This window comes from Rhinolophus ferrumequinum, chromosome 6 (genome assembly GCF_004115265.2).
Source record: "Rhinolophus ferrumequinum isolate MPI-CBG mRhiFer1 chromosome 6, mRhiFer1_v1.p, whole genome shotgun sequence".
In the NCBI taxonomy this organism is placed as follows: Eukaryota; Metazoa; Chordata; class Mammalia; order Chiroptera; family Rhinolophidae; genus Rhinolophus; species Rhinolophus ferrumequinum.
In genome coordinates this window covers 21767004-21780471 of record NC_046289.1, presented here as the reverse complement: position 1 = coordinate 21780471, position 13468 = coordinate 21767004, and the positions used below count along the sequence as shown (strand labels likewise).

The 13468-nt window shown below is 41.8% G+C and overlaps 1 protein-coding gene across 2 annotated transcripts in view; it reads right to left on the bottom strand.

Annotated features, from left to right (window-relative positions):
- The window catches only part of TMED8 (transmembrane p24 trafficking protein family member 8), a 33020-nt gene that overhangs the window by 6563 nt on the left and 12989 nt on the right, over positions 1 to 13468 (bottom strand). Inside the window, exons 2-6 of one of the 2 annotated variants that reach the window (XM_033108019.1) lie at positions 8422 to 8503; positions 3612 to 3720; positions 1491 to 1617; positions 952 to 1257; positions 742 to 870 (exon numbers count right to left, since the gene is read on the bottom strand). In XM_033108019.1, the coding sequence (XP_032963910.1) occupies positions 812 to 870; positions 952 to 1257; positions 1491 to 1617; positions 3612 to 3720; positions 8422 to 8503 (683 nt within the window). In that variant the 3' untranslated portion in view covers positions 742 to 811. Of the gene's footprint in view, positions 1 to 741; positions 871 to 951; positions 1258 to 1490; positions 1618 to 3611; positions 3721 to 8421; positions 8504 to 13468 lie in introns of those variants that run through there. The other variant, XM_033108018.1, reaches the window with a different exon arrangement.

Sequence of the window (13468 nt, the reverse complement as noted above, 5' to 3'; positions counted from 1 at the left end):
ACAAGGTTGCCGGTTCAATTCCCACATGGGATGGTGGGCTGTGCCCCCTGGAACTAAAGATTGAAAACGGCGACTGGACTTGGAGCTGAGCTGCGCCCTTCACAACTAGATTGAAGGACAATGACTTGGAGCTGATGGGCCCTGGAGAAACACACTGTTCCCCAATATTCCCCAATAAAAAATAAAAATAAAATAAAAAAGGACAGCAAATAAGATACGAGGTTCTCCTCCTCCCTAAATATCTGAAGATTTCCCTGCAGACTTGCTTTTCCATGAAGAAGCAAGTTAAGGAATTGATTTTAAGATGATATAGGAAAATCAAGGGATAAAGCTAATGCTTAGAACCTGCTCTTATGTTACCAAAGAGAAAAAAATGCCTCCGGGCCATCCTGGGAAGGTGTTGCAAGTAACAGCTGGAAGAGAGCGCGGAGATTACTTTTAAAACTGCTCTTGGCATGAAGCAAAGAAGTAAACAGTAGTCAGCCAGCTGTGACCATTTGGAAAGGGGAGAGAACGGGTACATTTAGCAAAGTGTAATTACTCCATTTGGTTCCAGGCCAAGAATAAATGTAAATATCCCCAAACTGAGAGAGAAATGTAAAATAGTCTCAGGTTTATCTGTGATCTGAAGAACACTGCCTGTAATACAATGGCACCGACCCACCCCTTTCCCAGCCCCTGCCCCAACCCTGTCCCCAAGGAGATGTTGGGGAAACGGGGACTGATAAAAAGGAAAAGAAGCGGTCCACTGAGGCATCGATACGAACCCCACCAGAAGGTTCTCTGAGGGTCTGACTGTGGCCTGCCTCACTCAGCGTAGCTTGCGATGCTGAACAGGATTCCTCGCTTGAATTCTAAGGAAGAGGAGGACTGGTGCACACAGGAAGTGGTAACTAGGTATTAGGTGGAGCCAGGAAAGGAAACTGCAAATTATGTTAAAATTAAATTTACCTTCAATCTCCTCGTCGTCTTCTTCGTCTTCATCCTCATCCTCGCTGGAATCGCTGACCTGCACAGTTATGTCAGTGCTGGTTACCGGCGTCCAGTCAAAATAAACGCCGAAGCCAATGTCATAGTCGTCAGTTGCAAACTCCCAGCAGACACGCTTCCCCTCTGGGTGGGTAGGTACCCGGATGGTCACCACCTCACCCCGCTTCACCACCAGACGGCCATTCTTCTCTTTGCCCAGCTTGCTTTTGAATTCCTTCATCTTGGCAAAGGTCCAGATGCATGGAGGGGCCATCAGAGGTGGCGAGACTGAAAGAACAGGCAGCTTACTACTGAAAAACCCAGAGGAAACACTGCCCCACCTGGCATTTTGCTTAGGGAGGTTGTCACAGCGAGACATTCTTTCTCCTGGCTTCTTTGACTTTCTCCTGGCTTCTTTGACTTTCTTTCGCAAGTTACTTTCTTTCCTTCCATCTGTCTGCCTGCCTTTAAGTACCTATTGGGAACAGAAAAACCACTTTCCACACTCCCAAAGGTCTCACCTTTCCTGTGGTCTCCCAGTAGGTCTGCAGATTCCAGATCAGCTGAAAGAATATCTACAGCTCCTGTGTGCTCAGACTGGATCATAACGATGTCCCCAGGCCACTGTGGGACTTGGTACTTGGCCATCTGCACAACACAATTCTGGTTAGAAGACCCGTTAGAATGGCAGATTCCAATTACCCTTTTTCCAAATGAAGGCTGCCCGCCCTGCCCTACTACCTCTACTCTCCCAACTCTAAGACTAACATGCTCTTCAACATTCCTTCTCTTTCCTCCTTGGACAGGTTGCTAATAAATTCTACTAACTATTTTTTAGTGCCACCAAAATGTTCCCTCGTTTAAAGATTCTTTCTTGCTGTCCCCTACCTTTTGCAACTTTCCCACTCGAGGCCTTTTATAAAATCCTTGCCCACAAGCATCCTCAGAGCTTGCTACTGACTTTTATATCCACAGCATTTCTGGGCCATGCCTTGGTCTTGCCTTAGCCTGCACAGTACCTCCCTGTGGCTCCAATCATGGCCGCTCTTGCACCCGGGGGTTAGCTCAGCTCCCACTCTGCCACACATTCCTGCTGCTACAGTTCCCATTCAGAGGTTACTTCCAGATCACTGTCAATCAATTCACCAAAGCACTGCAGAGAGAGAATCCAGTTTACTGTCTGGCTGTCTCTCTCTCATCCACAGCACACTTGGATATCTCATCCTATAGGCTCTCTTCTATCAGTGTTCTATAAATAATTACAATTTCCCTTTAGACCAGCCCCAGGATTTGCATTTAAACAGTATACTTGCTACCAGACATCTAGCCTGCATGGTAGAGTACAAATGTCACTTGATACTCAAAGCCCTCGCTAACCCATAGCAGGAGCATACACTCTCTCCCTGGTGAGTTTCACTTCAAATCACTCACGTTAGTGTTCCTCTGTTTCATGCTATTATGCCTTAATTTCCTGCCCCTTCTCTAAGCAATCGGCACCTCAAGAAGAAATGGACACCGACTGCCAACATGGGAGAGCACATCAGTGAGACAGCGGTCCAGTTAAGAGAGCAGAACTGTATTTGCAAGAAATAAATACATTTTGTAATCTTCCCAGACTATATTCTCTTAATTACGTTTCTGGAGAATAAATCTGTCAGTTCTTAACTCCATTACTAAATGAGGTGAATCAGGGTTTGGCTAACTTGCTTGAATTGGCTGTTCCTTTCCTAGACAGCTAAACAAACGATTTAGCTTGCAACTTATTAGCTGGATAGCCTTCGTGAAGTCATTAACAGCTTTAGCCTCAGTTTCCTCATCTGTAAAATGGGGACATAATAGTACCTATCTCACAGGATTTTTCTCAGGAGTAAATGAAGTATGGTGGATAAAATGCTTTGTTTACTATAAAGCATTATACAAACGTAATTATAATGTTTAGCATTGTCCAGCATTATTGATGCTAATACCATTTGTTAGTATAATATATATGTTAATAATGATAGAAACAGCCCATTCCTCCACGCCAGGGAGACCACTGCTATCAACATCACTTCTGTGGAATCTTGACCATAAGAATGGAGTAGATCTACCACAAGAAAAGTGAGACTGAAACAGTTCAATGGCCTAAGTCCCCTTACATTGAGGAGATTTTGGACAACACGTAAACATTCACTCTACCCTGTTTCCCCAAAAATAAGACCTCGCCAGACCATCAGCTCTAATGCATCTCTTGGAGCAAAAATTAATATAAGACCCAGTATTTATATTATATTCTATTATATTTTATATAATATTATATTAGACTCGGTCTTATAGTAAAATAAGACCGGGTCTTCTATTAATTTTTGCTCCAAAAGATGCATTAGAGCTGAGTGTCCGGCGAGGTCTTATTTTCGGGGCAACACGGTAACACTCCATATTTTGAGTGGGTGACTGCTGGGTGCTAGCACAGTGTGTGGCCATGCGGGTGTTTCGCGTGACTCTTCTCCGAATAATGAAAACTGAGATGCCCTCAAGAGAGCAGACAGACTTCTGTGAGCCACGCTCCCAGTGCTTTCTAATTGCCACCCACCCATCCGTATCTAAATCCTGGTGCCACCAACTCCTGTTTTCCAGAGAGAGAGCGAGACTGGGCTTCATACCTCTGCAGACAGCAATTCGTGTTCCACCAAGGCCTGCGCCTCCACGGCACCGGAGGCTTTCCGCAGGTCTTCCGTGGCACCCTCACTCGCTGGGGAAACCATCTGCGGCCTCTCAGAGGAAGAGAGCATGTCAATTCAAGGACTCATAAAAGGCACAACAGCCTTGGAGAAACTCAGAAATAAAACAACCCTCAAAGGACATCCCCCACAACCCCCACTGTCACTTTAGCTGGCCACTGCCCGGGGCTGAACTGGCCCACAGTAAAGTGGTGACAGTGTGAGGGCCCATGGACTGACGAAGCCACATCCCAGGCTCCCAGAACCATGGTAAACACAACTCAGTCATCTGAGATGCACTGCAGGTCTGGTTTTATTACTCACGGGGACGGGTGCCATTTGCTCCACACCGATTTCAACAAAACACAAGTTAGAATCCCAGTTCTGTTCTACACATAAAGCCACTGGCTAGAAGCAAAGGGAGGGAGCCTCACCTAAGCCAGAAATTGATCAGCAAAACAAAGGAAGCACAAAGCAGTGAGCAAGGTAATCCCTCTCCACAGTTAGTTATCCCCAGAGCTGTCTTTCAGCGTTTCCATTTCACACCCTATCATAGATATCTATATCCCCCTCTACTCACTAGGTCGTAAAAAAGGTAATCACTTTCTTTCCTTTTTAAGCACACTAATCCACTATCTCAGTGACTTAAAATACAATTATTTGAATAGCTGATTCTAAGAAATAAGGGAAATAATTTATGCTCTCTTCCATTTCCCCTGGCTTCCAGAGACTAGAAAGTGCGTTAAGTGCCAGGGCTGTAGTAAGCACAATACCCAAAGCCTCTGGGTAATGTTTCCGACAAAAGGTGGCATGGATTCTTTAGAGCGGCAGTTATCAAAGCATCATCCCGGACCCCTGCGGTCCCTAAAACTCTTGCAGGGGAGTCTGTGAAGTCAAAATTTGTTCATAATAATTCTGAAATATGATTTGCTTTTGTTCATTTCATCTTCTCAGGAGGATGAGAAGAGGAAATGGAGTTTTCCAGAGACTACTTGAGGTGACACTGCAACAGAATGAATGCAGAAGCAGATCTGAGACTCCAATTGTCTTTTGTTAGGGCAGACATTAAAGGGATTTACAACATTTCTCTTCTTACGAAATTATTTTTGCTTTGGAAAAGAGTTGTTTTTCATTAAAAACATGTTATTTATATTCACATGTAATGAGTTTGCCATTGTTCTTTTTAAATGAATCAATAACAATTTTTTCATTTTTCAGTTTTAGTTTCTAATATAGTAAACATTGATAGATGTAACCCACATGAATAACAATTCTTTGGCGTCCTCAATAATTTCTGAGAGTGTAAAGAGTTGAGAATTGCCACGTTAGAACACCATTTTCTCAGAAAGCCTCAGTAAATGACTGGGAAACAGCACTACAAACCACATTCTGGACTTCATTCGTTTCTTTCTTCCTTCTCCTTCTCTCTCTCTCTCTCTCTCTCTCTCTCTCTCTCTCTCTCTCTCTCTCTCTCTCTCTCTCTCAACATAAACAAGAAAAATAACTCCTAGTTTATAAATTACCTCTGCTTCAGATAAAACAGAGTCATCTTTTGAATATCCTAGTCACTCCAACCTTCCTCAGAACAAACAAGAGGTGGTTACTATGAAAAGCAGAGCGGTGGAATACCGATTTTTATGGGCTTGCTTGGGTAATCCTGTGTAAATTGTAAATTGTTCTAGGCTGTGAGCCTATTTTATCCTCTTCAACCCAGAAATTACGGTCCATTTTTGTTTCTTGACACTATTTATTATTACCTGCCTGTATCAGCAGGTGAGCTTGAAGGCAAGGACTGCGTCTCACCCCTCTGTTTGCAGTGTCTGCAGTCCTGTCACCTGGAACCCTAAGGCCCTTTGCACTCTGACCCCACCTCTCCTAGAATGACCTCATCCCATCCTTCCCAGTCTACTTCAGTCCGATGGCCTCTAAATCTCTTGAGACGCCTCAAAAGTTCAAGCACTCTCTCACTGGAGGGTATTTGCGCCTGTTGTCACCTTGGCCTAGAATCCTCTCCCCCAGTTACTTCTCGGCTTCCTTCCCGTTTCTGCTCAGCCATGACTTTGGGGAAGCTTCCCCATGTCTGTATATAAAAAGGCTTCCCCCCACCCCCTGACCCCATCACTCTTTACACACTTCCCCTGCTTTACTTTTCTCCACTGTACTCATTACTGCCTGACATGTACCATACTTTGTTGATTACAAGATGCACGTTTGTTTTTAGATTTTAAAACAACTGGAATACGGAGTGTCCTAATAATTGGTGGTGTCTTAAAACTGCCGCGGGCCTGAACGGACATTGAGTCTTTCCATGGATTTGCAGTTGCTTCTGCCAGGGCTCGGGAGTGCTACCCACTGAGTCGACTTGAAGTGAAGTTCTGTTTAAGGGTTTGTTTAGACCACACTGGCAGAGTGAATTGAGACAACAAAGTGGTGACTAGAAACTTGTGGTTCATATTGTCAGGGGAGATAACTCTCCCATAGTGCCACGGTTGAGACATTCAAGTTTCCCTGCTGGCCTCTGCTGTGTGGAGGGATTTTTCCCCTTGTTTATTTTTCACACTGAAGGTGCAGGCTTTTGATGTCCCAGCTCCATGTGTGGTCTCTTATGAGACTCGCTATCTTGGGCATGTTTTCCTTTCTTCAAGGTACATAAGATAGCCGTTCACTTTATCGTTGATGGCAAAGAAAGGATCTATGAAATACGTGTACTTGTTTTCTTCCTGCCTCCCTCACTAGGCTAGAAGCTCCATGAACTTGGATTGCTTGTTCATTTGTGGTGTTTTCAGTGCCTAGAACAGTGCCAGGTACATAGCAGGCTCTCAACAAATGTCTGTTGAATGAATAAATAGTAGACACCCAATAAACGTTTGTTGAATGAGTAAATGAATAAGTTAATTTTTGTCTGGGAACAAAAGAAGAATATTTGGAACGTGAGACTACAACAGTTAATCTGACCAATCACCTGCTCTTAATGTATATGGCATCTGAAATTTTGTCTCTTCTTTGCCTTTGTGCGTACTACTTTGCACAAATATGGTTTGGCTTATTAAAAAATATTTCAAACAGCACATGCAACAGATACATAAATTTAATATTCACATTAGCATTTTATGCTCTGAAGAATCAGTGAAGGGTACTTTGGGACAGATAAATTGCAAATCATTTGGTGCCAATGATAAGCCACGTAAAGGGAAAACTCCCACTCTAAGCCTTCCAGTTCGTGCTGACCCGGAGCAGAGAGACCAGCCCAAAGGGACGGGGCAGCCTGGCCAGCGGCCAGCCTCACTAGAAAAGATCGAGAGTTGTGCCGTTGCCATTTCTAACATATACAAAACACGAACACTGAACTTCAGGCATCACACTTACTGGATGTTTTTCTTCACACACTAGATTTTTAGAAACAAACCTTTAAAAGTAAATCTCCTTTTTTCTAAGAATGTTCTCTATTCCTCACTCAAAAAAAATGTACTTACTCTGAGGAGGAAAAATCAGTTCTGTGTCAAAACCCATCCCCCCACAAAATCCTTCAAAGCAACAGAAAAGGGGTGGTGACAGGAAGATGGGATGTTCTCCTCAGGAGATTTGAGGAGAATATGAATTGTCTCAAATCATCAAAGCCTTGAGGAGGCTGTGTCTTTAAAAAGGATTTTATATAGAGTAACCTACTAACTCTAAGCATAGAACTCAAAACCCTTCTATTGCTACTTATGAGAATAAGCTTTAGAGTCAAACAAACCTAAAGCTGTGTAATCTTGGGCAAATTATTGAATGCACTGTTTGATTTTCCTCATCTTAAAAACAACAACAGGTATACTTATTTCACGAGGGTTGTTATAAGGATTACATGAGATAATAATACATTTTAACACCTGGTATAGTATTGAGCAAATAGAAAATAAGAATTTTTATTACCATTATTACAGAGAAAACATTCAATGACTATTATATTGCCACCAACTATATTAATAATTATTATCTTCCATCAGCTTGAATTCTGGTAAAAAAGAGTTTTAATTCATGTACAAAGTAAGAAGAAAGAACTTCTACTGAAAAAGGAACAGATTTTAAAAATATCTTGATATTGCTCAATTTTGTGTGGGACATGAAAACCACAGGCTCTGCTTGACAGCTGATCAGTGGGACTATACTATCCACAGCTCAGGGTTCTCCAAAATACAGTTTTTCGTTAATTATTCCATTAATGTGTCGTGTGTCCACTCTTTCTAGGGCTCAGTACAAGTCTTCTCTTTCTGCTATTGTACACTCTGATGGCACTGATGGTGGGTAGATGAGACGGAGGGAGAGAGAAATTAAAATGACAACCTGAAGGTCATCATAATGGTTTAATCTGAAAATTACATAATAAAAAACTGCCCCCAATAATGTGTGTGTGTGTGTGTACGTGCGCATTTTATGGATAAAAATCACACTGTCTCTTGAAAGTCCACCTGGGTTCCACTTCAAAGGTTTTTCACATCTGAACTTAGTCTTCACAAGAAGATACATGAAGACACTATACTATTCGTGACAGTTTTCTTCTCTCAGAATAAAAGAAAATTTGATAACCCGAAATGGATATGATGTTGCCCCTGAACACACTGAAGGACTGACTGATTAATGACAAAACCATTCATACCCTTCACTTCAGCGTGTCTTCCCTCTTTAAGTCGCTGCCCACTTCTTTCACCAAGTCCTCATCTCAGAAGAGAAAAGTCCTTAGAAGCATTTTATCCGAAGCAGTTGTTGTCCCTACCTGTAGGGTGAGGGCTGGGGCTCTGGATCACAGGCAGCAGCTGCTGGGGAGGCGACCTTGGTGTTTTCTAGATCTTCATTCCCTAGAAAATCACGGGGGAGGGAAATTCAGTATGTGAGATGGAACACATCATAATCGCCTTGTACCTTTAAAAAAAAAAATCAGGCAGTTTCAAACAACTTTCTCTTTCCAAAAATATTCTGGGCATAAACTTTAAACTCTGCGAAGCTCGATAAATAAATTATTCAAGTCATCACATCCAAATATTCTCAGAGAGTCATAACCCATTTATAAAGTAAAATAAAAGTGATTTTCCAAAACAAGCACAGAATTAATCCTAATTGAAGAATCACTATTTCTCAGAAAGCAGATGGTTAAATTAGGCAGAAAATAGAGGGCAGAGTGAGATGTAGGATGAAACAAATGTGGATTCAGGGCCAAAGTAAAGAGTCATCTCTATATTCAATAAGCTCAGATCACTGTAGCCAATGTCAGGTGACAGATTTTTCTAATTTCATTCATTTACTCACTCATTCACCAATGACTTACTGAATAACTGTTAGGCGCCCTCGAGGAGTATTTGGTGAAAGGCATCAGGAAGTCCCTGTTCCCAAGCTCACACAAGCCGATGGCTGGTATTATCGTTGCCATTTCGCAGGTAAGGAAACTAAGGCATAGAGACAGGACCCAAATGCAGGCAGTCATGCTCATAACCATTAGGTGCTCTCCGTTTTGTGGTTTATTCATTTAGCCTTTCCTTAGCACTCAGATAAGCAGGTGCTTCGGTGTGTATTTAGATAACCCCTGGTTTAACCTCCTCTAGTTAAGACAGCAAGAAACTAAAGCCCAAAGTTCAATTCTCAATACAAAACTACAACTTAATGAAGTAAACATCAAACCCTGAACGTTTCAGAGTTTGGTAGCAACGTAAAGGCACAAATGACAGGCAAATATTCGTGATCTGACTTCAGTCTCATTTGTGTGTGTGTGTGTGTGTGTGTGTGTGTGCGTGTGTGTGAATACGATCTATTTTTCTTTTCGTCAAAGTCACACTGTCATAGGTAGAAAGACCTTAGAGCTAAAGCCACCCAACTTTCCTCTTGTGAGATAATAGAAAATAAACATTAGTCTCTGCCCCAGTTCCTGGCACAGAACGCCTAAAACCCTTACGATTTCTTAAGTGTAAGAGCACTAGGAACATCTTTTGTTCCTATATTTGGTCTTTGACCCCAGTTCCTGACACAGAGCTCCTAAATGCCTAGGAACTTCCTGGGTGATAGGAGTGTCCTTCGTTCTAAATGGTGACTCTTGGAGAGCTTCTGGTCGGGGACTGGTCACCAGAAAGATCAAGCCATGATTGGAAGCTTGGGATTTTAGCTCCACCAAGAGGAAGGGGCTGGAAATGGAGTAAATGATCTATCATGCCTATGTGATGAATCTTCCATAAAAGTCCTAAAAGTATGAGGTTCGGAGAGCTTCCAGGTTGGTGAACACATCCATATACTTGCAGGGTGACACACCCCATCTGCACAGGGACAGAAGCTCCTGCACTCCATACCCTCCCAGACCTGGGGACCTACTCCTTTCAGATTGGCCTGTGAAGTGTGTGTAGGGGCGGGAGCCGTCCTGTCCCGTGGGGCTGAGCCCTTAACCCGGGGGATCTGACGCTATCTCCAGACAGGGAGTGTCAGAACGGAGTTACATGGAAGGACACCCAGTCGGTGTGAGAGAATTGCTTGGTGTGGGTAAAAATAACCCCACACATCTGGTGTCAGAAGTGTTGTGAGTGTGGTAGTAGAGTGAGAGTAAAGGAGATCCACAGGAGGAAAACTAAGCTTTTCTTTACACCTCTCAACAAAGGAACTGAATCTAAGACAATTGTCAGGTGTTCCCCAGTCTCTGCCACTCTGTGAAGAGGCCCTTTTCACGGAGAGATGAATGAGAACAGGAAGTTCTCCCCTATGTTGACCTAAGGAAAATCTGCTTGCTAATAAATTCTGCTCCTGGATCACTCCTCCCCACAATATCCTTTCAAATATTTACTACCTGCGATCACATTGCCTGCAGGTCCCTTCCCTGGCTGACTGTCTCCAGTTCTCTCATCGTCCCTTAGGTAGTCCCTAACCATGCTGGCCTCATTCAGTTGTTCCACTTTGTCCCATTTAAAATAAGAAGCTAAAACGAACAACTTTTTCAGATGTGTTCCAATCCATGCAGAGTACACTGAGACAATAATCTCTTAATAAGGACACAATATTTCTTGACGTAATATCCTAACAGGGCACTTGATCTTGTTTTTCTTTTAACTGAAAACCTACCCTGTTGGCCTAAATAAGTCAGTCAAGATCTCCAGGGCTTACGAAAATAAATGTATTTCAAGCCCAGTCTCTCAAAAATAGTGCTATTTTGGAAACAGATTATTTTTGGAAAATATTGACTTTTTAACTTCAATGCAGGACTTTACAAATGCATATTATTTCAAGTTAACTTTTTGAAATTACACTAATATACGCTTTGCTCATTGTAGAACAAATGAGACAAACATTTTGCCTTTACCCTTCCATACTTTAACATACAAACAATCCATTATTCAGTGTAGAAAAAATCAGGAACTACAGATAAGTGATAAAACAGAAGAAGAAAAAACAACTACAATCTCACTAGCCAAAGATAACCATTGTTAACATTTTGGTGCAATCCTTTCAGAAATATATTGATATATTTATAAATGTACTTATACATACATATACACGTATATATGTGTATGTATATGTATGTACATACACCTATATATTTATACTTTTTCCTGCCCATCCCCAGCCATCAGCTTCGTGTGGGGCATGGTCAATATAGTACCATAAGTTGATCAGTTGGACTATTATACCCACTCACTCGGGATTCTCCAAAATACAACTTTCCATTTATTATTCATTAATGTGTCATAGTTTCCACTCATTCTACAGCTCAGTATAAATATATGTATGTAATATATTTTTATTTCTGAAAGAAAATGCACCAAATGTTATGGAATATTATTCATGAACATTGTTCAGGGTCATTAAAAATGGGGCTGTATCATAATTTAAATGGCTGTGTATTATCCCGTAGGCCACACCATAATTTCTTTAACCAATCCCTAAGCCTCTACTGTTAGAGCCAGAGATCGTTTCAGATCTTTCACTGTTACAGACCGTGATGTTCTATTACAGGCATCTACATACAACCCTTTCTTAAGAACGTCCCCTATTCACAGCCTTGGAAGGGGCAGGCACTGTGCCCAAGGTTACACACTATGCTGGCCATAGCTCATTCACTGGTTTTGGGTGAACACCTCCCCAGATGTCAGTCCAATTCTCTTCCCAAAAACCTGGAGTTGGTATTAGAGACCAAAACAGACGGGATCAACGACGGAGCCTGCCATTGAGACGCCTTCTGGGGCCACGTATAAGCAGATGAGCAGAGGAATGAGGAGAAGAGACAAGTGTCAGAGGCAGGAAAACGACGCATTCAAGCAAAGAGAAGAGGAAACAAAGAACCGCGGGGTCCAGGAGGAAGAACCGCGGGGTCCAGAGAGGCTACCTGCCCGATTTCTAATTCCCATGAGGTCCAACTGTGCTGCCCGCAATTGGATTCTGAATGATTCCTTCATGTCCTAACAATAAGATCTTTCTTTTTGCTTTTTACCGTGAAACATACCATACACATGAAACACTCCATGAAAAGCAGACACAGAGCCAAAAATGTTAATATCAACACTGTCCATTCATCATCTGTTAATTACTAATACTTTAGAAGTCCCTTGCATACTGCTCCTTCCCAATCATATCTCCTCCTACTCTGAATTTTGAGTAAATTATTCCCTTGTTATTGCATATATTAATTATTACTGTGTAAACACGTCTTTATTTTAGGAAATTTTAGCTATACACAAAAGTAGAGAATAGTGGAAAGAAGACTCATACACCATCACCTGTCTTCTCAACATCTTACGTCTTGTTTCATCTATGCCCCACCTCCCTGCCCCAACGTCACACGTACAGTGGATTATTCAAAGCAAAGCCCAGGCATCATTATCTCCACTCAGGACAGATCTCTAAAGAAAAGGATTTTCAACAGAGGTACAGTATCATTATCACTCCTACAAAATTGGCAATTCCAGAATATTATTTAAAACCTGGTCCATGTTCAAATTTCTCCAGTTGTTTCACAGATTTTTTTTAAACAGCTGGTTTGCATCAGAATCCAAATAATGGTCAAACACTAAATTTAGCTTATATGTATCTTAAGTCTCTAAGTCTGTATCAATCTTCACCCCATTGTTTTTCATACAACATATTTGTTGAAATAAAAATTAATTTCCCACATTCTGTATTTGGCTGATTGCATTTTCATGGTGAACCTTGAACAGTCTTCTATCCCACGTATTACCTGTAGACTGCTCATAGACCTAGACCTGTGTAGTCTAATACTATAGCCAGGAGCACATGTGGCTAAATTTAAATTAATTAAAACTAAGTCAAATGTAAAATTCACTTCCCCGGTTTCACTAGCCACATTCCAAGTACTCAAAAGCCACAGGTTGCTAGAGGCTACTGTCCTGAACAGCACAGAAACATTTTCATCACCAAAGAAAATTCTATTGGGTAGTTTTGACCTAGAGGCTTGACTAGATGCAGGTTCAGTTCTCGCCAGAATACTCCAGATAGGGTGCATGTAATTCCTATCGCATCAAAGCAGGAAGCACATAATATATGCTTGTCACAACTTTAATAAAGATCGATCACTCGGTTCATGTTTCCAGCCTAATTCCTCTAATGGTTTTAGCTGCCATTCATGATTATGTCGAAAATAGATCTATTTCATTAGAGGCTAGAAAATTATTTTTCTAATTCTAGCACCTTCTACATGCATTAGTCACAATTCTTCTATAAAATAATAAACTCCCCACATCAACTATTTGGTTTTCTCTGGGAGGCAGGATAAAGGATTAGTCTTCCCCAATTGTCAGAATACTGAGTTAGAATCATAGTAATCGCTATACAATTAT